The 24,576-nt window shown below is 42.2% G+C and overlaps 1 protein-coding gene across 3 annotated transcripts in view; it reads right to left on the reverse strand.

Moving 5' to 3' along the window:
* The window catches only part of NDRG1 (N-myc downstream regulated 1), a 40,552-nt gene extending 18,432 nt beyond the window's left edge, over positions 1-22,120 (reverse strand). The window contains exons 1-3 of one of the 3 annotated variants that reach the window (XM_074144801.1): positions 22,068-22,120; positions 8,196-8,274; positions 5,158-5,193 (exon numbers count right to left, since the gene is read on the reverse strand). In XM_074144801.1, the coding sequence (XP_074000902.1) occupies positions 5,158-5,193; positions 8,196-8,258 (99 nt within the window). In that variant the 5' untranslated portion in view covers positions 8,259-8,274; positions 22,068-22,120. Of the gene's footprint in view, positions 1-5,157; positions 5,194-6,033; positions 6,076-8,195; positions 8,279-12,348; positions 12,368-22,067 lie in introns of those variants that run through there. The other 2 variants (XM_074144802.1, XM_074144800.1) reach the window with 2 other exon arrangements.
* Between the last annotated feature and the right edge of the window lie 2,456 nt (positions 22,121-24,576).

Here is a 24,576-nt window from a genome sequence, read left to right on the forward strand (position 1 = left end):
GACCAGGAAAAGTACTTACTCCATAGAGCTCAGACATCAAAGATGAACTAAGTCTCTGCTACACAATGTACAGAGTACCAAATTTAAAACCTAGGAATTAGTACAGTCTTTCCTATTGCTGTTTCCATCAGGTTTTGATAAGTTTAGCTTCATTTCAGGTCTTGTTATCTCAAATACTAGAGCACCCCAAAATTATTATAAATTAAATCAAGTTCTTTCCTAAAAGCCAGGACTAAAGTTTCCAGTGAGAACACAAAAGACTGAAAAATTAGTGTAAGCTAGAACAATTATCCCCAACAACAACAAAACCGAGAATTTTAAATAGTTGAAAGCTAGTATTTTCCAAGTAGATAAGCAACATTTAGTCTAAAGTATTCCTACTAATGTCATTTTTGGTGGAAAATAGGGCATTGTAGGTATATTCATCATGCTATACTCCAGAAGAGATTAGCAGTAGCAATAGGTAGTAATTAATAATAATAGCAATTAGTGTTTTCCACATTCTACCTTCCTCCTGTACTTAGATAATTTTCAACACGAAGCATAAAAATCAGTAGTTTGGCAACCTTAACACTGGTAACGAGAGTAAGTGGTATTGTGTAACTCACCTCCTGCTGAGTGTGGAATATTGAAATTATTTCCTCCTCAGTTAGAGACTAATAGGCATTTCATATAATCAGATTTTTATTGATAGATCCTTCGAGTAACAGCACTGAAAACCTAGAATGTGTTTTCTTAGGAGGGACCACCCTTCAAGATTTTGTATCTTCCTCCTTTGTACATGAAAGAAAAAAATCTGTCCCTGGTAGATAATGCCAGACCCTTGAACCTGCACATCCCACTGACCTCCACTGCTAATTCTTCTTGAACTAGAAGTCTGAGTCTAGTTCAAACTCAGTGTCAACTAAAAATAGTTCAAAGATGACAAGAGACCATACTCTTAATTACTGGCATAAATCACAGTCAGTTTAACAATTGGTTTAATTCCTCATTATCTTCACAGTAAGACTTCCCTAATTCAAGAGGGTTGTGCTATTTTCCATTAACACGAATTCTTAACAGCAAATACCCAAAAGATTCTCCTAAAAACCAATCAATTCAAACCAGTTCCTTCAGTGACAACAAACCAACAACTTCACATCCCTATTGATCCTATTAAAGATGAAGAGATTTGTCTACGTGATGTAGGGATGGATGTTTTCAAAACGCAGAGCACTGAAAACAGATGGCAGCACATCCCAATCAACGTCAACATTATAGTAAGAGGCTCTTCACCAACTGATTTGTATTAAAACACTATCTTGGAAAAAAATCCAAGGTACACTAATCCGATAGAAGGATAAAGACAAGCACACCATCTGTTCACATCTCTCACTTTAACAGAGGTGCAGTCTTATCTTAGTGCCCTAAAAACACACATGAAAATACTTTTAATACATGACATTTAAGAGAGGCTATAATAGTTTAAAGGAGCTGATCCATTCTCAAGCAGATTTTTTGGGGGTAAAGTGACATTTTTTGAGATTTTGTCATGAGTTTAGAATGGGAAGACAAGTTCTAAATTGATAACACAGGATAACTCATTTATTTCTTCTCCTCCTTCTCTAAGGAAGACTTGGATTGAGGAACTGTTTATGAAGAGTTGGCTGTTTGCTGTATTATGGGATACACAACTAAAATGATTTAGACATCTAAAAAGGAAAACCACACACACATTTTGCTAAACACACCATATTTTATATTTTAAGTAAAATACTTCATTCCATCAAGGTTATTTAAAAGCTTTCAAATATACTTAATCCTCAATTACCATCTCATGCTTCTAATTTCACTTATAATATTATGCATTTTAAATACACCTCCCTCTCTTGCCTCAGAATTGAGGGAAAAGCTTTAGAGCTTTCAAAGAGGATTTAAATCACTTCTAAATTGCTAGGAGACAGTATATTTTATGTTCATATTACTTAAGAAATTTAATATACTAATACCCGTGAATGCTATTTTTCACTTCTTTTTTTTTTTTCCACTATATTGAAGATCAAAAAAATCTGAGCTTTTAATGTGCTATTGCAATGTTGGGTTTCAAATCCCCCTTGCCCTGAAGTTATTTAGCACTTTTCCCCTAGGTTTTTCTACTTTAAAATAGTTATTTCAATTCAACTTATGTTCCTCTAAAATCCCAGTACCCACCATTTTCTCCTTTTTGTTTTTGGGTGGGTTTGGTTTGGTTTTTTTTGTGTTAAGACTTCTATTTTACATTAGCTGTATAAAGAAAAAGGTTCCCCAATTCAGGTTGTGAGTTGGGTACATTAATAAGTTCTTAGATGTAAATGCAGGGATAAATGCCCAGGGATTCTTCCTAGTCTGATTATCACTGGTTCACACTGCTCTGCAAAAGCACAGAACCACAAACACCCCCATTCCTTTCCTTCAAGGCCTAAAAGGACAAGCAAATCCATGTAACATCCTACAAAGCCCCAAATCACACCCACTGATGCCAGCAGGAAACCCACCCCATCGGGCCATGAGGACCAGCCGATGTGTCTCCAGTTGCAAGGCAGCTCCTTCCTTCTCCCCTTGCAGACAGGAGGAGAAGGAGGGAAAGCAGAAATGGTCCTTGGTGTACATAGATGGCCACGAGCCATGAATTGCAGGGCACAAACTCACCTCTGCCACCTACAGCTGCCTCACAGCATGGAAAGTTGTGCTTAGTTATTGAGAAAGCAGCCTCCCGAGGGACTGCTCACTTCTGAAACACAAAGCTAAGGGAATTATATACAGTGACAAGGAGCCAGGTCTCCATCAGCTCCAAAGATACCAAAGGTAGAGAATAAGCAAATACATCACACTGGAAATACAATTAAAATATGTCTGGCAGTAAGCCAACATAAAGCAGCATGGGACACACTGACCTGCACCAGTCTATCATTACTTGCGCTAAAACCAGGTTTGGTCAGGAACACCACCCTTCTTGGGAGGCAGGGGACCTTCACTCAAATTTTCAAGTGCCACAGACAGACAGACAGACTAGTGGTAGTTCAGAGCTGTCAGTTCTTCCATCTCTTGTCTTGGCCATCCCCTGGTAACTCCATGAAAGCTTTCCTCCAGAGAATAACCACATACCTGTCCTGCTGCAATGTGTGCTTTCAGAAGGGTGATATTGCACTATACAGTAGCTTACTTAAAATGGAAAAGTATGTTTAACTCAGGTCTGCCTAAAACAGCATGTGAAATAAGAGTCTCTTTCCAAATCTGAATAACTAGATATAATTTATTCTTGGAACCAACACACCTCACAGGCAGTCACTACTTTTTCACTAGTGGCAGAAACATAATTAACTGAACCTGCATAACTTGTCCTCAAAAAGATGGAGCAAGTTGCAAGTAATATACAGTGGACACCCACATCCATACACAGGCACTAAATAAGGAGTTCCATCCTGCCAAGTGCTGATCACCTCCTTCCCTGGACAGGTCCATCCTCCTCCCAAGTGTGTTTCAAGGGATGGGTTGCTCATTAAGAGCACACACGAGCTTCAGTGTCAGTCCCGAGTAAACTGGGTCCTCCAGGGCCAGACATGAACTTCTCTAATGAGCTAAGTAATCAAAGCTCTCTTAACAGCTCTAAACCATGTTTGTCATAAATTAACCAAAGGACAACTTAAAGACATATAGGAAGGGTTACGTGTGGTTTTAAGGACCAAAGCTGAACTTCCTTTGCAGCAGCAGTTCTTAACATAACAGATTGAGACAGTTCTTCCACATTTTCCCTTCCTGAACTAGAACAAGCAAAGATTAAACCTGAAGAAAGAAAGATCATTAAAACAGCAAGAGCTGGCAGAACAGGGCTAAATAACAAGAGCCACTGGTCTGGATTAGTGATAGTTAATCCAAAACATGGAAAAAGAAACTGAAAAAGACTTAGAGAATTTGATCTTGCAAGTTAAAAAATCTATATATACACATGGTTTACAAACCAAGCAAATTTATTCCAAGAATAGAAATGAAATATGGGTCAGTTCTGGATTCTTAATCAAAATACTGCAGTACTCCTGTTAGCAGACTTAATCTGGGATTCAGATGTATTTAGAACAAGTGATCAATCTGTACCCAAACAGAAAGCTTCTCCCATGCTGTGCACAGTCCTGCAGGAAGCCACATGGTGACAACTTTAACTTACATTTATCAAGATTTCAGGCAGTAGATTTCATCATTAAAAAGGATAAGGGGGAAGATGCAGGATTAATGTAAACTACAGTTTTACTATGGAAGTAAGAGCCATTGGAAGATGGTAAAGATGTTTGAGATAACTGTCTCTGTTTCCAGGGAAAAGACAGTTGAGTTTCTGCTGGATTTTTAACCTATTTGCACAGCTTTGAATAAAAATATAGACAGGTGCAAAGAAAAGTGCAATATGCTAGAAAATACAATGTTATTTCCTCCAAGCACCTCCATCTGCACATTCAAGAGACTAGAACAATTTAATAGCCTTCCTTATTCCTGCACAACCTCCTATTTCCCTCCCTACACCCCTTGATAAAAATAAGACACCTGGCGAGCCTCTTTTCCCAACACATATTCCTTGTCCTCAGCAATGGGAATTCACCATTTGATCTAGTGGTGTGCTTTATGAACTCTTATGTTCTGGCTGCAAATAAACATACGTAAACTACCATCGCTCTTGTTATGGACAAAACTGATTGCTTACTGCCTTCTACCACTCTGTGGGCTTCAGGAATCTTTTGGAAACTTTCAATAGCAAAACGGGATGCATTGAGAGGGACATTTCCTCCGAGGAAATGCATGCACTGCGCTAATGAAAGCAAGTTAATTGGGGAAAGTGTGTGTCCGTGTGGGAGGGGAATATGTTGCTTTCACTACCACAGCTGAAGAATCTCATTCTCTCAGCAAGAATAGAGCCGCTTGCAACCCAGCCACCTCTTTTGGATGAAAATTTCTCAGCTTCGATCTGAAAAGACCTCCCGCAGTCCCCTTCCCATCACTATGTCAGAGCCCCATTGAGACCCCTCTCCCACTGTAGCAGTATTTCTGGTGAGCAGTCAGTCATTTCTGATCACATTGTGCTGTTTTCTCAAACATCAATTCAGTCTCCCGTTTTACAAAAAAAAAAAAAAAGATAAGAATAGCTTTACTTGCCTGAACATCGAAGTCTGGAAGGAGGCGAGTGATAGCCTGTGAAGAGATTTTAAAGCATTAAAGCAGGTAGCTTTTGCACATACAGAAATCTGTGCTGGCACATGTGTGCTCTAACCCACTGGTTCTGCAGCTGAGAGCTTCTGTCCCCTCATTTAATGAAAGCTCTCTTGCTGAACACCAAAATTCACCCAGAGCTTTTACCCACTAATCTTCACAGAGAACATGAAAGCAATAAAATGCTAGATTATAGACCAGCAAAACAAAGCACAAAACCTGGTGCATTTTCAGTTATTGTTAAATCACTGGACAACTCAGAGCAGTAAAACACTGATTTTTTCTCCACTGCTTATTGTAGCCATGGGACAGCCAACAGCCCACTTCATTCCTACCTAGGATGGAAAGCCATTGTTCAAACATGTCCTGCAACTCAGTTACGCAGTTGTTACTGGGATTTGGTTACACGATGTTGAAGGTGGGAAGAGTTTTACCCTAGACAAAATTAGGCCTTGTTATGTTTAGGAGGTTGGCTGGACACAGAGACTGGATGCCAGGAAGCATTTCTTTACCGAGAGGGTGGACAAATGCTGAAACCGGCTTCCTAGAGAGGTGGTTGATGTCCCAAGCCTGTCAGTGTTTAAGAAGCATTTTAAACATGTTAAGAGGCCTTAACATGCCCTGAAGTGGTCAGGCAGTGCACTAGATGAACATTGTAGGTCCCTTCCGACTGAAATATTCTATTCTATTCTATTCTATTCTATTCTATTCTATTCTATTCCATTCCATTCCATTCCATTCCATTCCATTCCATTCCATTCCATTCCATTCCATTCCATTCCAACCTGTGACCAGCTACTACTATTACTGACAAGCTCCTACACCTGTCAAGGATCTCCACCAGCGAAGGAGTAAGGTGACATCCTCCCCATCTCCAATAGCCTAACAGGCTTATAACTTCAAAGGAAGAAGTGTCTTAAAGTCACCTCCTTCTATTAAGACAAGGAAGAAGTCCAGCTCATATTTCCACTGGGAGGCTGAAAACAGAGGGAAGAGCATCCAAACCAATACTTGTTATGTTGCAGAGGATGACAGAGAAGCCAAAGCTTGAAACAGAAGTATAGAGATAAAAACCAGAGCTTAGGATCCTGGCAGGGAGGTCACACAGTCCCAGAAACCCAGGTAAATTAAGGATGGATGACATCAGAAGCAATACAGCTGCTGTCTTGGGCAATATCATCTCAGATGGCAGACCTCAAAGCATTGCAGTCCAACCCATAATTATGGGACTCTTGAGCCATGATCTTTCGGTAATTAGGCAACGTCTTGTATATACGAACAGTTTTCTTAAGAGCTGACTGAGCTTGTGGAAGTCATTTTACCCAGCCTTAGTTTTAGACAATCTGCTTTTTTTTTTTTTTACTACACTGTTGGTCTCATGACCTTTTAAACATAGCTATTTCATACACCCATGTTCCAGTGGTGTCTTGAATTGAAAGAAATATTCAGATATGGCAGCTGTCTAGAGAGCATATGAAATAAAGCTCCAGCGCTGCCCAGGAATGAAGACTCAGCTGTAGAAGAAACATAGGCACAACAAGCCAGGACATGACTGTTAACCGTACTATGTGCCGAGTGTCCTTCAGGACAATCTTTTCTACTTTCTCAAAATATATTAAATAACTTCCTTTACTCTATGTTAAGGATGGCCACAGAGGAAATCAAACTCTTAGCTAGTTCCTGCATACAGACAAAACTTGAGTTAACATCATGAATAAAAGAACATAAGTTTAATTGTCAAGACACCAACTTTTGATCTGTGTGCTACAGAAAACCAGGAAGTTAATCAGTGTTTTAAGATATTTCTGAACTCTGAAGCAATGGTATTTCAGTACCCATAAAACTTCTGCTTAGTATCTGCTTTGCTTTGCTACTACTGAACAATATTGGAATTAAAAAGGGATTTTAGTTCCTGCAAAGTTTGAGTGCTGTATTCACTGCTATCCAAACAAGCTCTGCTTTCATGCAATGTCCTTGGCAAAGGAGCTGTGTTTAAAAAGTTTCTCTAGCCATTTCACTGCAGTCACAAGTGGAAATGATTTTCTGAAGTGTTTATGCAAAAGACGGAATAAAAAGAAAGTAGCAGTCAGAGAAATTAATAGTTCTAGTGTAAAAACAAAAAAAACCAAACAAAACCAAAACCAAAACAAAACAGAAAAAACCCAACATGTTTATAAACATCATTGTCAAGAATTACAGTCATTGGTAACAAAGGAAAAAACTTAGTTTTGATTCAAGGAAAAAGCTGAGAGGTTCATATATTACAGTGAATTTTTTGCCATGAATATACCAAAGCAAGGAGTATTGCTACCATTAAACACAGTCAAACAGCCAGTGAACCCAGACACTGCAGGCAGATTTTTGGAGAAAAATGGTGCAAAAGCAAATGGAGAGAAGTACAACAGGGTTAAGCAAAAAAAAAAAAAAAAGCTGACGATGTTTCTATGCTGCAACCCCAGAGGAATGGCTGTGGCTTGTGAATGCCCACCCAGCTGCACACCTGGTAGCGGTTTGGCTGTAACTCATAGCTCAGTGCAGCCAGAGGGGACCAGATGGGGCAGAGTTGCACCTCTGGACTCAGGTGTGCCCAGAGGAAAAGTAAAGGCTCTCTCTGCGCCTCCTTAAAAGGTAGCTAATGGAACCAAGTTTGTACCTCTACGTTGAGAAGTCTATAGGTATAGATGGATCTACATGAGATTGTCCAATTGACACCATACAAAATTTCTGAAGACACACAGAGCTGTCATTATTCAGAAAACAAAAAATGTCACCACCAGATTAGCACTAGAGAAAAGTAAAACCAAAGACAGAACTAAGGTTCAGTTTTGCAACATTTAAAAAAATCACCCTCTTATTCCATCTCCAGCTCCTCTTACTTGTTTCTCCTATATGATATGTTAGAGTTAATCAAAGAACACATGTGCAGTAACAACAGCAGCCCTGAAATAAAACACAGAAACACTAAAAAGCTCTAAAATAATTACCTCCTCCTTCTCCACCAGAGGTTTCACCTCCGCAAGGTGAGCATCCTGGAACTCTGTTGACATGGTCAGTAGTTGATATCTGCAAAGATGAAAAAAGATTTCTTCTCAGCTTGCATCAAAGATTAAATACAGGAACAAATAAAGCTCCTGCTCCACCCAACCCCCCCACCAATCACCCACTGTCTCCAGTTATAGTTTAAAAGACCTTTGCAAGAAGGTTGTGAATCTTCTGTAAAATGCCTCCCTGGTTTATTTATATACACACCCCTGCACAATATGAGATTAAAGAAATGTTAAGGCTGCAAGATCAAATAAAATTTTATCGGCTTCAAAACGGAGAATACTGAAGGAAATGGGGCAGGGACCAGCAGAGCGAGCCATGGTCACTGTCATTTCACAGGTGAAAGGTGGCACAGCCAAATCTGCACAGCTACCTTCTTCTGAAATTAGCTTGAATAACGGTCTCTAAATTTTTTTTTTTTTCTTTTGATGCAGGCTCCCCTTTTATCCCCCAGGTCTTTACTGTAAGAAAACTGAACTGGACACTCATTAGCAGTATTTTACTTTCAGACCAATGTGCTCCATTCATTGGGACAGAAACACTTTCCCTGACCTGGACAAACAAACAATACCAAGTAAAACCAGTACTTCTTTAAGTGGACACCAACAAGGTCTATACGATAATGCTGTTTTCAAAACTGTCAAAGTAAGGAACAAGACTGCTGTATCCTGCTTTAGGAAAGGATCAGCATCACGATACTCAGCGCTTGTCTGAGGGAACCTTAACTGGGAACACGGATGTGGCCAAACCTGAAGGACTGCAGAGCCAAGAAAATTGTTTTTCACATTTAATTTATGTGGAGCCAGATGGAAGATGACCAATGTATTTTGCCCATGGAAATCTTTTGGCTAAGAGCCACCCCCAGCCCCAGCACAGTCACACCGCCCCGAGTCCGCAGACCCCAGATTCCTGTCCCCATTTCCAAATTGGACGGACACCTGTTTAATCTTAAAATTAAACTGTTTAAACTAAACTGGTGTTAGAAAAATCTTGACCAAGGGTTGCATTTAACTTAAAAGCTGAAGAAATTGCATGCCGAAATGCCGAAGCATCCGCTACAACCCCAGAAGAGGCGACTGCTGGGGCAGACGGAGCCGCCAGCTCTGCTGCTGGTGCAGGGCACCTTCTGCATTTAGACCAACAGGCAGCTCAGTTCATGTCAGCCAAACTGGGAGTTAAAAAGAAGAATGACGGCTTGTTTTTATTCTCTCAACAAAGATAAGGTGCCAGAGACAGAGGGCTGTTCCCTGCTAAGCTCTAATGAATGACCAGAAACAGTTCTCAAAAGAGACACTGAAACTGTTTCAACAGCAAGATGACAAATACAAAAGTCAAAGTATGTTTGTTACATACTGGCCTGGGAGAAGAATGCTTGTCATGTGGGTTTTGGGCATCTTTGGAAAAAGACTGGAAATTAATTAACTACACAACTATAAAACAAATCAATTATTTACTTTTCAAGAAAAGTTTAGAACTGTCTCACATGAAACATATGAGTAAGTGTATTTATAAAGCAAGCCAAAAGGCTGAAACACATTTAGGAATTATTGACTAAGCGTAACCACAAACATTTTAATTATTAACAATTTTCCTGCAGATTAGCATAAAACCACAGAACAAAATTGATTCTTTAAACCATGATTTCCCACCTCCTTACTTAAATCTGATTTAAGCCAATCAACCCCGTCCACATAAATGACCCAGTGCTCAAGAAGGGCTGTGAAGCCCACAGGAGGATTCAGGAGCCATCAGCTGCAGCATTTTTAATCTGTCTCATGGGTTAACTCAATACGCTTTTCCCTGGGCAAAGATGCTCCAGTGGGAAAGCTTGCAAGACAGCTGGGTGTTGCAGGAAGCTATGAAGTGGCACATGCTGATTAAGAAAGTTAATGCTGAAAAAACACTAGTGTCTATGCATGTGAAAAACAGCTTCAGATTTTAGGAACCCTTCTTGCTAGCTATGCAACTGGGTGGATTTTTGGTAAAGAATTAGGCTGTGGATTTTAAGTGCAGAGAAATGCTGCATGAATATTTAACCCCGCCACTTGAGGCATGGGGACAGGAACAAACTGAGCCCATTGTCAGTAACTTGTAATCCAAATTTACAACAAGGCACCAGAGATTCTTAAATAGTCAGAAATGTCAAGACGGAGTTAATTCCCTGGCAGTCACTCTGATTCACCCTTTTTCTCCAGGTTTTCCAATAAGTTTTGCCCATTACAGATTTTAATCACAAAGAACAAGCAAAAAACAAGTTTGCCAAAATTTCAAGCAACTGCAAGTGACAGTTTAGAAATACTCTTACATGTTTTCATAATTATAGCCATCTATGCAATCTGCCATTCTACACAGTGAGCAATTGTGCATGGCAGAGAGGGAAAATAAATGCTGCTGAAATATTTGGAGGTCAAAAATATTTACATGCAATTGCACCTAACTCTTTATTTTCTTTTTTTTTTTTGCAATTCAGCAAATTCTGTTAAGACAGAAATGGCACCTTAATGTTGCACCTAATTCTGCAATAGGGACTAGAAGTGCAAGAAATTTTTCCATGTTTTGCCTATAGGGGAGGAGAGTAAGAAGCCAGGTCCCCTGCAGTTTTCCAGTAAGAAGCGACTCGAGGAACAAAGCCACAGCTAGTGTTTGTGGAAGAAAGTTGTTTACACGGGGTAGTTTCAGATTTTCAGGGACTCAGAGCATTGACTACAAATGACAAAAAAATCTCTGCCAAAAAGAACAAGATGGATGCCTTTTATAGCCTTAAAAAAGAATCCTGTTTTCATAATAGTTCAAAGTTGTTGCTCTATGTTTCCGAAAGAACCAGCACTAGGAAGTGCTGACCAGCAGATTACACGACTGCCATAAAGTCTGCTGAACAAAAGCCTAACATGTACCAAGTTCTCTCTTTTGGAAAGATACCAGATCTTGTGGCCACATAATGTTTTCAGATCAGGCATTTCCAAGCTCTGGGTTTTCCTTCACCGCATCAGGAATACCTGAAACATTCCTACCAAGAAACAACCTTGTGATGAGGCGGCACAACAACATGCTGTTTGTTCACGAGAGCTGGCAAACAAAGCCCCGCTATCTGACAGCACTGTAAAAAACATCTTATTTTCCAAAGAGAAAGATGCTGGGGAAGTGGTTTTGTACCACCCATGTTCAGCACAAATTTTATAATCTCTAAATTGGTGCTTTGTGCTCCGCCCCGCTGTTATGTGACAGGGAAGCTTGAAGCTAATATAGCTGCAAAATTCTCCTAAATAGATAACCATACAAGCATTCCTTTATACACATTTCAAAGCACTTGCCTCACAGAAGTCTTCAAAAGACAAAGTTCATTTATATCTGCAAGCAGCAGTGTAAAGTAGCCAACTTGGAGAAAAACAACTTTTTTTCACTCCACTTAGCCAATTCAGCCTGCTCAGAGGGTCCAAGTTCTCCTCTCCGGGACAAGCCACCTCCACCCAGTGGACACCCACCGCCCTGCACCCAGATATCGGTTACAATTGCTGCGCAGAGGATTAAGTTTTAAAACAATCATACCTCTGACTAAGAAAATAAAGAAAGGTTTAAGGCAGCTTTGCAGCTGGCAAAGTGCTTTAAAACAGGTCACGTATTTACCTTTGCCAACCAGCAGGAAAGGCATCAAACCAGCCTCTAGGAAGCAAGGAAGCAAGTGGGGAAGGGTGAAGTCATCTGTGCAATACTGTGTTCACTAATTTCATTCAAAGAGGCTTTTCTGTACCCATTCCAGCCAAACCCACTGCTTCCAAAACCACCCCAGCGAGTGTTGTAAGCAAGGCTAGTAACTCAGGAATCACTTTACAGAGCCTGATTACTTTGCTCTTAAAGGTTCAGAGCATCATTGCTGGAGGGACAGTCATCACTGGGGACTTTGCAGGGGATAGAGGATGGATGGGCAGTCTGGCTTTGCACACTGTGAAAAGCAGCTAAGAAGCCACACATCAGGCCATCCATCCTCGAACACCAGCAATGTTGCAATCATAAGTACCAAACATTAGGTAATCCTAATATACGTGACCGAATTCATTCCAAGCACAGCAGCGAAACAAGTTCAAAGAACCCTCATTTCAAACTTTATTCTGCTGAAGACACACAGACGGCTGTCTAACGTTGTATCACAGGGTGCATCATAATGTGTGATGGTCTCACGTCCACAAAGGGCTGGGGGAACCGCTACCAGCACTACAGGGTTTACCTCTGCCTTCATACTCAACTGTTTTTTATTTACGTGCTATCATAGAAAACAAAGAACAGGAAAAGACTCCTGCCTGAGCATTTCATAAAGAAGGCAATTTCCTCAAAACAGCTTGTTTAAACACTGGCAGCAGAGATTATTCTGGTTTTGAGTACCAATGTACGGAAGGGTAACCTCACCAGAGCAGCTTGATGGCATTTCCATCTTTGCAGGCTGAGCAAGCAGGAGGGACAGTAATCATTTTACACATGGAATTAAATACTCATGAACATCTAACGGCAAAGAGGAGGGAGAAGGCCATGGGCACTGATGGCCACAGCTCCCAAGCACTGGTGTTGCTCTCTTTGGAGAGAGAAAGACCACATCAGACTTGGGCTCCAGGGCCATACATGGGAGGTGTTTCCAAGCCTTCCAAGGAAGGACAGGGGTGGCAATTTGAGGCTTTGAGCATCTGCAGCAGCTCAAAGCACTATTAAACAAAGCACGGATGAGGCAATGATGGAGAGAGCCAAGATGTCACCAGAGCTCTGCAGATGTTAATTAGCAAAGATCTCCATCAGTTCCAGGTCAGAAAAATAACCACGCAGGCTCAGGCCTCTGACAGTGAAGTGAGGAAAGTTACTCTGATGCTCAAACACCATTTGAGCCTGACATATGGTCAGTTAGAACTCTTCCGGTCACTAAAAGTAAATATTGTAAACTAGTCTGAGTTACTGGCCCTAAAACAAAAAATGATGGTTACTGTAAACTGAAGAGCAGCTTGAAAAAAACCTTGTCTCCACTAAACAGAGACAAGTGGACATCAGTTAAAGCATCCATGTATGGTTATGGTCCACAATGCGCGCTCTCATTAAGTGCAGTTTACATTTCAGGTATTTTATTATAAACTTGACAATCTGATCTTCCTGTTTGTGATCCATTTAAAAATTATTCATTTTGCAAACATCCAAAACAGCTCATGCATAAGCATCTGCCCACACCATGCCCTGTTTAAGCTACTCTTTGTTACAGGCACTGATGTCACGAGGTCCTTTGTGTACTGAGTTACTGATTTTCTCTGACATAGTTCCACACAATAAATCAAGAGAGAGGTTTTAATAGAAGTTCCTCCCCTTTTAAAAGAAACAGATGACTTTTGACAGTTAATTAGCATCTGACTAAACAGTTTGAACAGCAAGCGTCAAAAGCTGAAGACACTCAACTGCTTGGGACTCTCCTGGTTTCCTTAGACTGTGGTTATATGTGACTACCTCAATTTGCAACTAAAATTTAATAAAATTTAATAACCTGACACAAAGGAAGCTTGGAAATGTAACCCTTAAATAACTTAAAGTTTCAAATCAGAAAAGGTCAGGCATCAAAGCATTATATTAAATACTGAAACAACTGCACTGCTTGGTGGCCTCTGTTCACAGACGTCCTGTGAATCGCCATCACCCAGCCCTCTTCAAGCACAGAACACTGCCAATATCCAATTTAATTATTTTTGTTTGTTTCTAACCAATTTGCTTTTATTTCTGTTCAAACGCCTTTGTGAGCTGCTCCACCAGCATGCTTTAGCAAAGGCTCTAGTTAAAAATAAGAGCTCAGGCTGGCATCCAGAAAAAAAAAAAAAAAAAAAAGAAGTGGGTTTTTAGGAGTATAATGTAGCATAACAGGGATTTTCAAAGCCAAAACCCAAGAAAGGCTTAAAGTTTTATCCATATTTAAGTTTAGAGTTATGCTACGTGCTAATCAACCTGATTAGGAAACTGAAATGTTTCAGCCAAGAACTTGAGCCCTGTGCCAAGTAAGAGCCGGGTGAAGCCACACAGAGAGGGCTGAGAGGACAGAACCAGCAGCTGATCCCACAGGGCTCCCACGACCAAGACCCAGGAGCAGGTCCAGAGCCTCTCCCGCAGCTACGCTTCCCATGGCTCCAGCACACCCCTGCAGTGAGAAAGACAAGACCTCCAGGCTCGTCTCCAGTCCTTTTCTTCTGGCTGTTTCTCACCGGTGCCTGTTCAGCTGCAATCGCTCTGGGATCAGACACAGCCTTTAAATTGCTAGTTCCTCCAACCAGGGACTGGTTACTCTTCACCCATGTGAGACGCTCTGGCAGCTGCACATCGATACTAGCATCAAAACAAAGTGAGCTGAGAGCGACCCTTCTGTCTACTCCGCAGATGTTGAGCAAGAAAACTGTTGAAATGAGGCTTGCACAATCCTCTTGCTGTGGGATGCAATGAGGAATGTTCCTTGGAAAGCTCAGGGTCCTCCCATGCTTCATGGGAGTAGAAACTGGCTGTGGGAAGGGATGGTGTTCCAGCCAAAGGACATGCCTGCTGTCCCCTCTTCTCTATGCTGGACACCCCTGTTGTTTCTCCCCATCCCCCCCCTCCCACCAGTATTATGAGCAGCTATTCTCTTCCCAGCTATCAGGAAAGTTGAGACCTTGCAGTGCCTTAGGGCTTTTTTTCCTGTTGTAGCAACCCCTAATGCTACCTACACTGTAATATCACAACTCCATGAGGATTAGGGTTTGTAATCCTAATGAAGATCTATGAAATTCAGGTTTCTTTAGCATCTGGCACCTGAAACATACCTCTGTGAGAAGTGGTTATCTCCAATAACATGAAGTTTCTTCAAAGAGATTAAAAATACTAGTGACTCCCAGGACTCTGGCTATGAAGACTGTTGTTATCTCAACCTCCCTCCTCAAGCAGCCACCGCTCACCACTGACCCGGCTGCAAGCAGTCCTTGCAGAGCGTAGGGGTAGGGGAACCTGGGGCTTTCGTAAGAAATCTTACATCCCAGTGGCAGCTCAAGTTTACTTGGAAACACATGATGCCTGTTTGCACTGGTGCCAATATTGTCCTTTAGCTTTAAATGACTCCAGGCTGCGGGTAGCAGCACTGCAGGGTGGAAAGAGTGAAGAGCAATCAGCTGCCTTCCCAGCTGTCTTCTTACCCCACCAAGCCGTCCCGTCTCCTTCCACTGCCCCAGCACCCTCCCAGCATCCTCCCAACATCCTCCCCTGCATCCGTCCACCCCCTCCTCCAGCTGACTGCAAACACAAAGGTCCTAAGCAAAGATTAAAGGTGATGATGCATTGGTACAGATCCTGACACCCGCCTGGCACCTGGGTGTTCGCCTGGGCTTTGGGGGCAGATTAAATAACTAATACTGCAAAGATGCGGTAAGCATTTCATAACATGGAAGAGACAGCTTCTGCCACAAAGATTGCAGTCTAAACAGACAAGAAACAAGCTATTGTTCCTGCAGCTCACCAGTGTCAGGCCATGCTCCCCACCCCCTCCTGTTCTCAATCTGCCATGCTTTAATAGTTCATAGCCTCTGCCCAGCTGCAACTGCTTCAAAAAGTGGGTGGTTCTGTACAAGTTAGAGGCAAAACCATACCGAGATTATTCCAGAAGGGCCAGGCTCGCAGTACACTCAGAGATGAGAAATGTTATCTGGCTCTCTAGGTTGCACCCTTGCAAGTACATAGTGGTTTCTTTTGCATATGTTTTGCATATTTAAGTGATGTTGCAAAGACAAGTACTAAAGTTACAAAACATCGCAGCTAAGGTTGACAAAGTATCTAAAGCTACATTTATTCATTAGGTCATACTATATGGGTAACAGCTCCTGGGTACATATACAACTTGTTCTGCCACCTATTAAAATTGCTTGCTCATTGCTATTACAAGTTCTCTTTATAACACTTGCCAAAATGTCTGGGCTGAAGTTTTCCATGACAAGTGTCAGGATTTTTGTTTGTTTTTGAGGAGGAAAGTATAATTTATGGATATCATTTTGTTCCTGTGAGCTCCCAGTCCCCTTTTCTAGGATGAACTTCAGCATTCTAAATCTTAACTTGACTCAGACTTTGCACAAATGACCATTGTGTTATGGACACATCTTTCATTCTTCCCAACAAACTCCCATTATAAAATTACCCAAATTTAAGCATTTGCACATGCTGAACTACTCGGGACTAGATTTGTGTACCAGTCTTCCATTGCCTGCAAGCCTCAGCACCCAGAGATACAACGTGATCTTCCTAAGGACTGAGTACACTCCTGCCTGTATCACAACTGAAGGGACTGGTGAGGGAGAGTCTAAATCAGCACTATCCAGTCCCAGAATACTCCTTGCTTCTCAAAATAAGGCCTTTCAAAATCCTTCAAAGTGGGCAAAAAGCAATTCCTCATCCTCAGCTGACTTCGTTCAAAACCTTACCCATCCATGCCCCGGGTTGGCATCTCTTATATCAGGCAGAGAGCTTACAGTTATTACTTTCCAGGTTCCATTTACAAGAGGGGTTGGAGTTATACGTGCCCAAGTTTTTAAATAAGATCGGGATTTTATATACAACTTCATAAAATTCAGTATGTTTCACATGGGAAAAAAATATGTGATGTTCTAAACTTGAATCATCTAGAGAAAAGAATAGTATTTGGAATTTGCCGTAATATAAAGGGTCATTGTAAAACTCTGCGGTGCATCTACTTCATAAAATGGTCACATAACCCACTATGTCACAACTTTGTCCAAGGACACAAATGCATCTTAAAATTTAGCAGGGATATGTTATCTACAATACATACAAAGTATGTTTAGAGCACTCTAGAGCTATAGCAGTAGGAAAATGACATCATTAGTTTGACAAGGTGCACATGAGCTTCCTGAAGGAAGCAACCCCAAAACCCACAGCAAGAGCAATCCTTCCTTCCTCTAATAGTGCATTTCCCATCTGGATGTCTCTGCCCTGTGTTCACAAATAAAGTTTCCTTTAAAAGCTGTGTTCTGCTTTGCTGATTACTTTCCACGTCACCTTACGCTTACCAATAAACACACACATATATAAATAAAATCTATTACCATTCTTTAGTTTCAAACACCAGTTCCTCCATTTACAGTCTTCATCAGGGGCATTACAGATGAAGATCCTTATATCCTTATCACTTACTTTTAACTTCCTAAAAAATCAGAATTTCTTAAAGAAGTCAAGTTGGAAAAGTGGTGAAATGGCAAGGACACACAAAAAAACAAGAGATGGTTGAAGACACATGGCAAGATTTGTTTTACAGACAGGTTTTCATGCAGCACTAGGTCTTAAGGTTTGCTCTTTCCATTAATTTTTACATCATCCATACACTACTAGCAGACTGGCCTTACACATCCATGGTAGAAAATAAGCTAAAAGAGCTATACTTTTGAAGCTATACTTAGTTCAGACAGGAAGCAGACAGTTAAAGGCTTGGAAAAGTAATGAATATCCAGTTTTAAAAACAGTGCTTGAAAAGGAAGATCTGCATTGACCAACTTCCAGCTATAAAGAGAAAAAAAAACCTGACTGACAGATGAAAAAGCTACATTAAAATTGTGACAATTAACTGAAAGGAAGTAGTGCAAAACCCAAAAGAAACATAGGAAACGTGATCAGCCACACAAAATAAGAGCGGTAGAATTGACATACATCCTGCTTTGTACAAACAGATACAGCTGTGGAAAATTTCATCAGCAGAGGCAGTCCAGCTGTGCATCAGCAAGCGGAGCACCTCCGCAAGGAGAACATCCCATTTGACAGCAAACCGCTGGGCATTATCCAAAGACAACACCCTCGTACCAGTTGGGAAACAAAACAGGCCTGATCCTGCAGCAGCCCTTAGCTAAAAGTAAACCTAAACTCATCTCCCTCATCGCCCAACGCGGGAGCTTGCACATTTGAGTCTGAAACTCGGATAATTGCAGGCTTTACTCTCTGAGCACTTGCTGTGCTGGATTAAATGGTGAATAACAGCACTGATTCTCACAGACTCTCAGTACTGAGTTTAATTATGTCATAATAACACTTTAACGATACATGATCACATATTCAGGAGAAGCTCTGAATGGTTCCTTACTGCTGCTCCAACTCTGCGGCCAAAGGGAATTAACAATAGGGATTACCTCCTGCTGACTGGCCCCGCTGAAGTTACCCAGGGCTCTGGAAGTGACACAGATCAGAAAAAAAAATCACCACCACTGGAGAGAAACACCAAGTTCAATAGCCATTATATTCATGGCCATTGATTTCCAAGAGGCCTAACCCAGATTTTAGTCATCCGTAGCAACACACACCACCAGACCCGGAAATGGGATTGCCTTACTCTCAGCCTTTTTAACAGTTTCAGAGTATTTCCCACAATGTTCCAGTACTAGAAAGTAGTTTAATTGCAATGTTCGGGACAGAGATTTTGACAGATGGCAGAGGGGTAACTGTTGCTTCCTTGACCTGCTGGCAGCTGGAGATCCACTCCCCACGTCTCAGTCCAGGAAAGCTCTTCACCAAAAAGGCTGCAGGGGAGACACCACCACACATTAGGTAAACTTACAGATTTGCACCTAAAAGCTGAAGCTAAAGGGCAGTCTACATACAATACCATCTATTTAGTGAAACAGTGACAGGACAAAATGGGCTCTTCTGTACTTCTCCCTGAGATTTCTAGGTGCTGTGACACGATGTGGAAGTTGGATGTAAACAAACTATCAGCTGGAAGTCACACTTCCTCTCAAGGACCAGCATTTGATCCCTATTAATATCAAGCAGTTGCATCTCCTGGGTTTCAGAAGGTTTTCCTTTTAAGTGGTCAAACCAGAGCAACTAGAGAAAGTCACTCTTGCTGCACACTGTTGGGACTGAGCTGATTCAGGCGCTGGTTTCCCAGGCTGGACTCTCCCCTGACAGCAAATGGGCTTTTGCGACCTTAAGCTTCTAGCTGTATGCATGATGTAAACATTGCTGGTCCACCACAATTAGAATTTGTATTATTTTTGAGAGTTTCACAGTTTCTAGTTGTCTTCATTCTGAAGAGCTTCCAGCCAGTTTCACCCCTTCTGCCTCTTTTCTTTCGCTCTTTGTCTATTTTGAGATAATAAAAGCAGGAAATGTCTCATTACATATAGGCTCCATGTTTTGTGCAACAGATTCTCAGGCTCTAATGAGGTTAAGTGAAAAATCAGCATTTTCTATGGGAAGTTAGAAGTTTGCCAAAATGCCTTAAGCTGGTCATGAGAAGATGTATGCTGCACTTCAGTCAAACAAATTAATCACTTAGGTTTAAAAATCTGCATGAAAGAGTTTTTCTCACAACAGTTCACTGCTAATCCCACCTGAGCTACAAGAACAAATTTCCCAACTGCCTTACAACTATTTTTAAGGACCAGGCTCCCATGCCAAAGTATCTCCCAAAATTCACTGTGATCTCCCCATGTAACTGTCATAGTGCAAAAAAGGAATATTCAAAGGGCAGAGTATCACCCACTGGAGTAAAAAAAATGCCACTGAGCATTCATAGAATCTACCCAGATGATCTGTCACAGCTTTAGCATTCCCTTTTATTTTGGCAAGAACAAAAAAGCCATTGTGCAGGGAAGAAATAGAAAAACTTGAAGAGTCTGTTTTTTGGTGGTGTAGACACTGGTTCCCAAGCACACGCAGCCCTCCCTCAGCAGTGGGAGACACTTCTTTGGTTATTGCCAAGTTCTGTGGACACCTGACACTTTGACATCTCTATCCTGCTGTCACCTTGGGTGAAGTGGCCGATGGATGTAGGGAATCAGTACACAAACCCTTTTTCCTAAAGGAAACAAATAAAAACCCCAGCTTGTCAAGGCCTTCTAGGTCTCTCTCCCCAAGCCTGGTTCAAGGCCAGCCACTTTTGCAGAGTGCCTGTTCTCAAGCTGATGAGTTCACCTCTCAGTTCACTGATTGTAGAAATGTTTGTTTAAAGTTAAAATCCATCCCATTCAAGTATCTGCTAAACTGCAGTGCAAGGAACTCAGATTCAGAAGCTGCGGTCTCCAGTTCCCCAAACCGTTATGCCATGGCATCTGTTCAGTTTACACCAAAAAAATATTAGGTACAGAAACCATACACACCCTAAGCAGTCTCTCATTACTACATTAAAACCTGTTTCCACTGCATCTGTATTTTCCATGTCAAAATACATTCGTGTGCTATTCTTCTTCAAAGGCACAGAGCTTATTAGTACTCTGGGAACTGTACAAACCTTTAAGGAACACTTTATTTTTGCTGCATCTAGTCCCGAGTTTTGCTGTTTCATCCAGTCATTAAATTCTTGCTGTGCACTGGACATCGTACAGCATTAGCTGCCTGCTGTTTACTCAAGTACTTGTGATAAAAACACAGTCATTCTATGCCAAACTACGTTAGACTTTGGTTAAAAGAGCACAAAATTAAAAAAAAAAAAGTTCCCACAAGTTCAAAGTGCACCAGCTTAATGTCACTGACTGAAGTTTTGAAGTAAGTTATGCCTGTAACAGGCAAGACTAAAAACAGCAAGGCAGGCTTCTCACATGTTTACCTGAAGGATTTGATAGCTCCTGTTTACAGGCTATTTTCATTGCTTGCCCTCAACAGTGAGTTTTTCAGCAGCTGTGTATCTTTGGCACACGTGGACAAACAAAACAACAACAAAAAAAAGTTGTCAAAAAGCCAGAGGAAGTCAAAACAGTACAACACCTTGCAGAGAATCTGGACAGAAAGCTTCAGGTTGTCTTTGACTTCTTCCATGCCACTACAGCTGCATTTTCTAGGTTCAAAATACAGTTCCTATTTAAACAGACAACTGAGGAGAAAAAAGATCCAAATAACATAGTTGGTAAATACTTCTATCTTAACCCTAAAGGGTTCTTCACCCTATTCTGGGGATGGGGTGCAAAACTGGGCAGTGTGGTCTTTATAAAACAGTGTGTAAGACAGTGGGCAATGCCAGTTTGAAAATGTTTCATAGGAAAACCATAACACAATGGAAAGCGTTAACCAAAACATCCTCCCTAGCAGAAGTGAAATCACTTATTTCATCAGACCCAGCACGCAGCTGTGCCTCCACTGCAAACACTACCATGAAGTGCTCTGAACCTGAGCAGTGCCTGGAAGCACAGACAGCAAACTCTGCTTATCATCACATATGAAGACAAAAACCCCACTGAAACAACTGACCGGTAAAGGCTGGACACCAGTCAAGTCTGTCCTCTGCCCAAAAACCAACGCAGAGCAGTGAGAGCAGAGAGGCACAAGCAACAAGCACCAGTAGTCAACTTCCGTAGGAAAAGTATGTGCCTTCGTTTTGCAGCTGTTTTCCAGCCCAGCCCACCCCACTGCTGCCAGGGGAGCCTGGACTGTGGCAGCAAAATCCAACAGCTGCCTCCGCAACTGAGAATGGCCGGGGTACAGCTCGAGGTGCCCCATCTGCTGTTCCCTCCCACCAGCACACAGCCACCAGCCCACTGAGAGCCACACGCTCCTCCATCGTCAGCTAGCAAATCCTTGCTTGGAAGGAGCAAGGGGGGCAAGAGGGATTTATTGATAAAAAAAAAAAAAAAATAGGGAGGTGATGCAAGGATGTGCCCTCAAAGGGGCTGCGAGGCCGGCGGGGTTGGACGGATGGATGGGTGGATACGTAGGCAGATGGACAGATAGGCAGATGGATGGATAGGTAGGTAGACGGACGGACAGGTAGTTAGATGGATGGATGGATGGGTAGGTAGGTAGGTAGGTAGGTAGGTAGGTAGGTAGACGGAAGGATCATCCCTTACCTGCTGCGGTACCGCTCTCCCTGCGCCGCTGCCGCTACCGCCGCCGCGCTCCGACCGCCGCCCGCCCGCTGCCGCGGGGCGGATTTATAGCCCGCGCCCCGCCCGCCGGGCGGCGCTGCCCGCCGCCACCGCCGCCACCGCCTCCCCGACGGGAGCACGGGGCGGGTCGCCACCCGTTCCAGGGCTCCGCCCGCCCGTCCCCGCGCCCCAGGGCTCCCCCCCACGTCGCCCGCAGATGTTTGCGGCGGCTACATCCCGGATACCCGGTTTTCACAGATCCCTAAATATCAGCAGGGGATCCCCGGCGCACGCCCACAAGCCCGGGTCCCCCTTTCGTCCAGGCGCGCAGCCCAGCCGGGGGAAGGCTCGCCTCTTGACACCTCCTTCCCGGGGAAGCTTTGGGAGCAGTGAACGGCTGAGACCTGCCGCTCTGCTGCCCAAGCGTACTGTGCCGGGAAGAAGGGGTTTCACACAATCTGGTGAGGAGAGACGAGTGCGTGCAAGGGTTTACCCAAGGAACGAACTTGTAGCAGTCTTGTGAAAAGACTGAGCAAAGAACAGCAACAGCAGGGTCTTGGCACATATGGTCAAAAAACTGCGGATATATGTACTGCTATATAAAAATAAGTCTGTTTACCAGACCCTGAATTGCAAAATCTTATGCTCATACATTAACAGGACCACTAGGAAGGAACTCTGATTGCAGTAGAAAGAAAATAATGCCTTCGCAAATTTCTGAAGTTCAGAGGGTGCAGCGGGTGCTGCAAGTGCTGTGTAAGTTTCCCAGTGAACAGCTCTTTGGCAAGAAGCGCAGCTAATCGTTTGTTCCAAAAAGAGGCCCTAGCCTGCTGTGTACAGAATATCTCTATATACACAGTTCTGCGTGTAACCAGCCGCTAAGGGACGGGTTAAACTGTGACAGCCTGAGCTGCTTTTTCTGCGGCTTTTCTGTAAAGCACACTTGCCCCGTGTGTGTGATTTCACTTAACAACCTCACTTTTATGGCAGGTTACTGTGACCCAAACTGATGAAATCCACAGGATGTTATCATTCTCCCTCATGAAGAGGAAATCAGAAATTCCTGAAACTCTGAAACTCTGTTCAACTCTCTATCTCTGTTTTCTCGGCTATACAATAAGCTTATTAAGTCCAGTCCATAAAAGCTTGCTGCTGTTCAAATGCATATTAGTTTCTCTCCTCCTAACCCAGCTTCTGCACCTGAGTCAGAAAGTGCTGCCTTTGGAAAAAGAACCCTGGAAATCTGGTTCCTTTTTCACCACAAAATGGTGGGAGACCATGGTGTGCAGCAATAACTCTGAAATGTTACTAAGTGTAGAATAAAGGAAATTTCTTATCATGTTTTCTTACCTTTGATTAGTTAATGTCTGCAAGAATGAAAAGTATTTCTAAAACAACAAAAGAGAAGCATTTGTCATTCTAAGACAGTGCTGCTCTGTGTGTGCCTTGTTTGGTTTTTTCATCATAAAAGGTCTAACCTTTTTCATACTCATTTTAAGCTGTGAGGCCAGGAAACCAATGAAACCATCACCAATAATTTATTTTGCAACTGAGCCTATTTTGAAGTTGTATCTTCAAACTTATGTCATCCAATCACTGGCTTGCTATGTTTGTTATGGAAGATCTATCTAGCGCAGTGGCTCCTAAAGTTATGGAACAAGTGCAAATGCTAGGACAAGAGGATGGGCTTGACTAATTTTCCAAGGGATTAATCCTCTTCCTTCATCTGACCATGAAACAAAATCCTAGCTCAGAAACATTCAGTCCTTCAGAAAACAGATCTGGGTCAGTGTCTGAACTGTGTGGTTTGGCCCATCTTCAAGCAGTTTTTCAGTCTGCTGTGCTTGGCTGCTTTTTGGGGAAGGGGCTGAAAGTTCCAGAGATTCAAATAGAATGAACTGTTCCTTGTGCACTAAATGTAGACTTTTGCAGTAAAAAACAAGTACTGAGGCTGGAATGAACTGGAGAATGGGAATGAAATGTTTTATTTTGCTTTGACCTTTGCAGTTTGTTTGTTATTTAGAACACATGTAGAGTTGTGCCCTAAAAATTGTTGGAGACAGGCAGGTAGAAGACCCCAGAAGTCAGTGCTGTGAGCCCACGTGAGCAGTAAAGCCTAGGAATGAGTGCATCCAAACCGAGCCATCGCTAGCTCAAGCGCTCTTCCCAGCTATTTTGCTAGTTATGACTGAGAATAACATGGTGATTTACAGGGTCTTTTGAGGGTGATTGGTAGATTGCAAAATAAAATGAAGTCATTCCAAAAATCCAAGTTAGGAAGTATTTTACTATGTGAAGATGTAATTGCTAAAGTTTGTACTCAGAGAGCCAAATCCTGCCGTGTGCCAGAAAGGAGCATAGCTGAAAACTTGGGGAACACCATTCCCCTCTGCTTGAAAAGTCTACTTAAAAGACAGGTAGGGAAAACAGGAATTTCAAGGCTTACTTTGGCAGAGCGGCACTGCTGACAATGCAACAGCCACAGCCTCAG

Source organism: Numenius arquata, chromosome 3 (genome assembly GCF_964106895.1).
Source record: "Numenius arquata chromosome 3, bNumArq3.hap1.1, whole genome shotgun sequence".
Lineage (NCBI taxonomy): Eukaryota > Metazoa > Chordata > Aves > Charadriiformes > Scolopacidae > Numenius > Numenius arquata.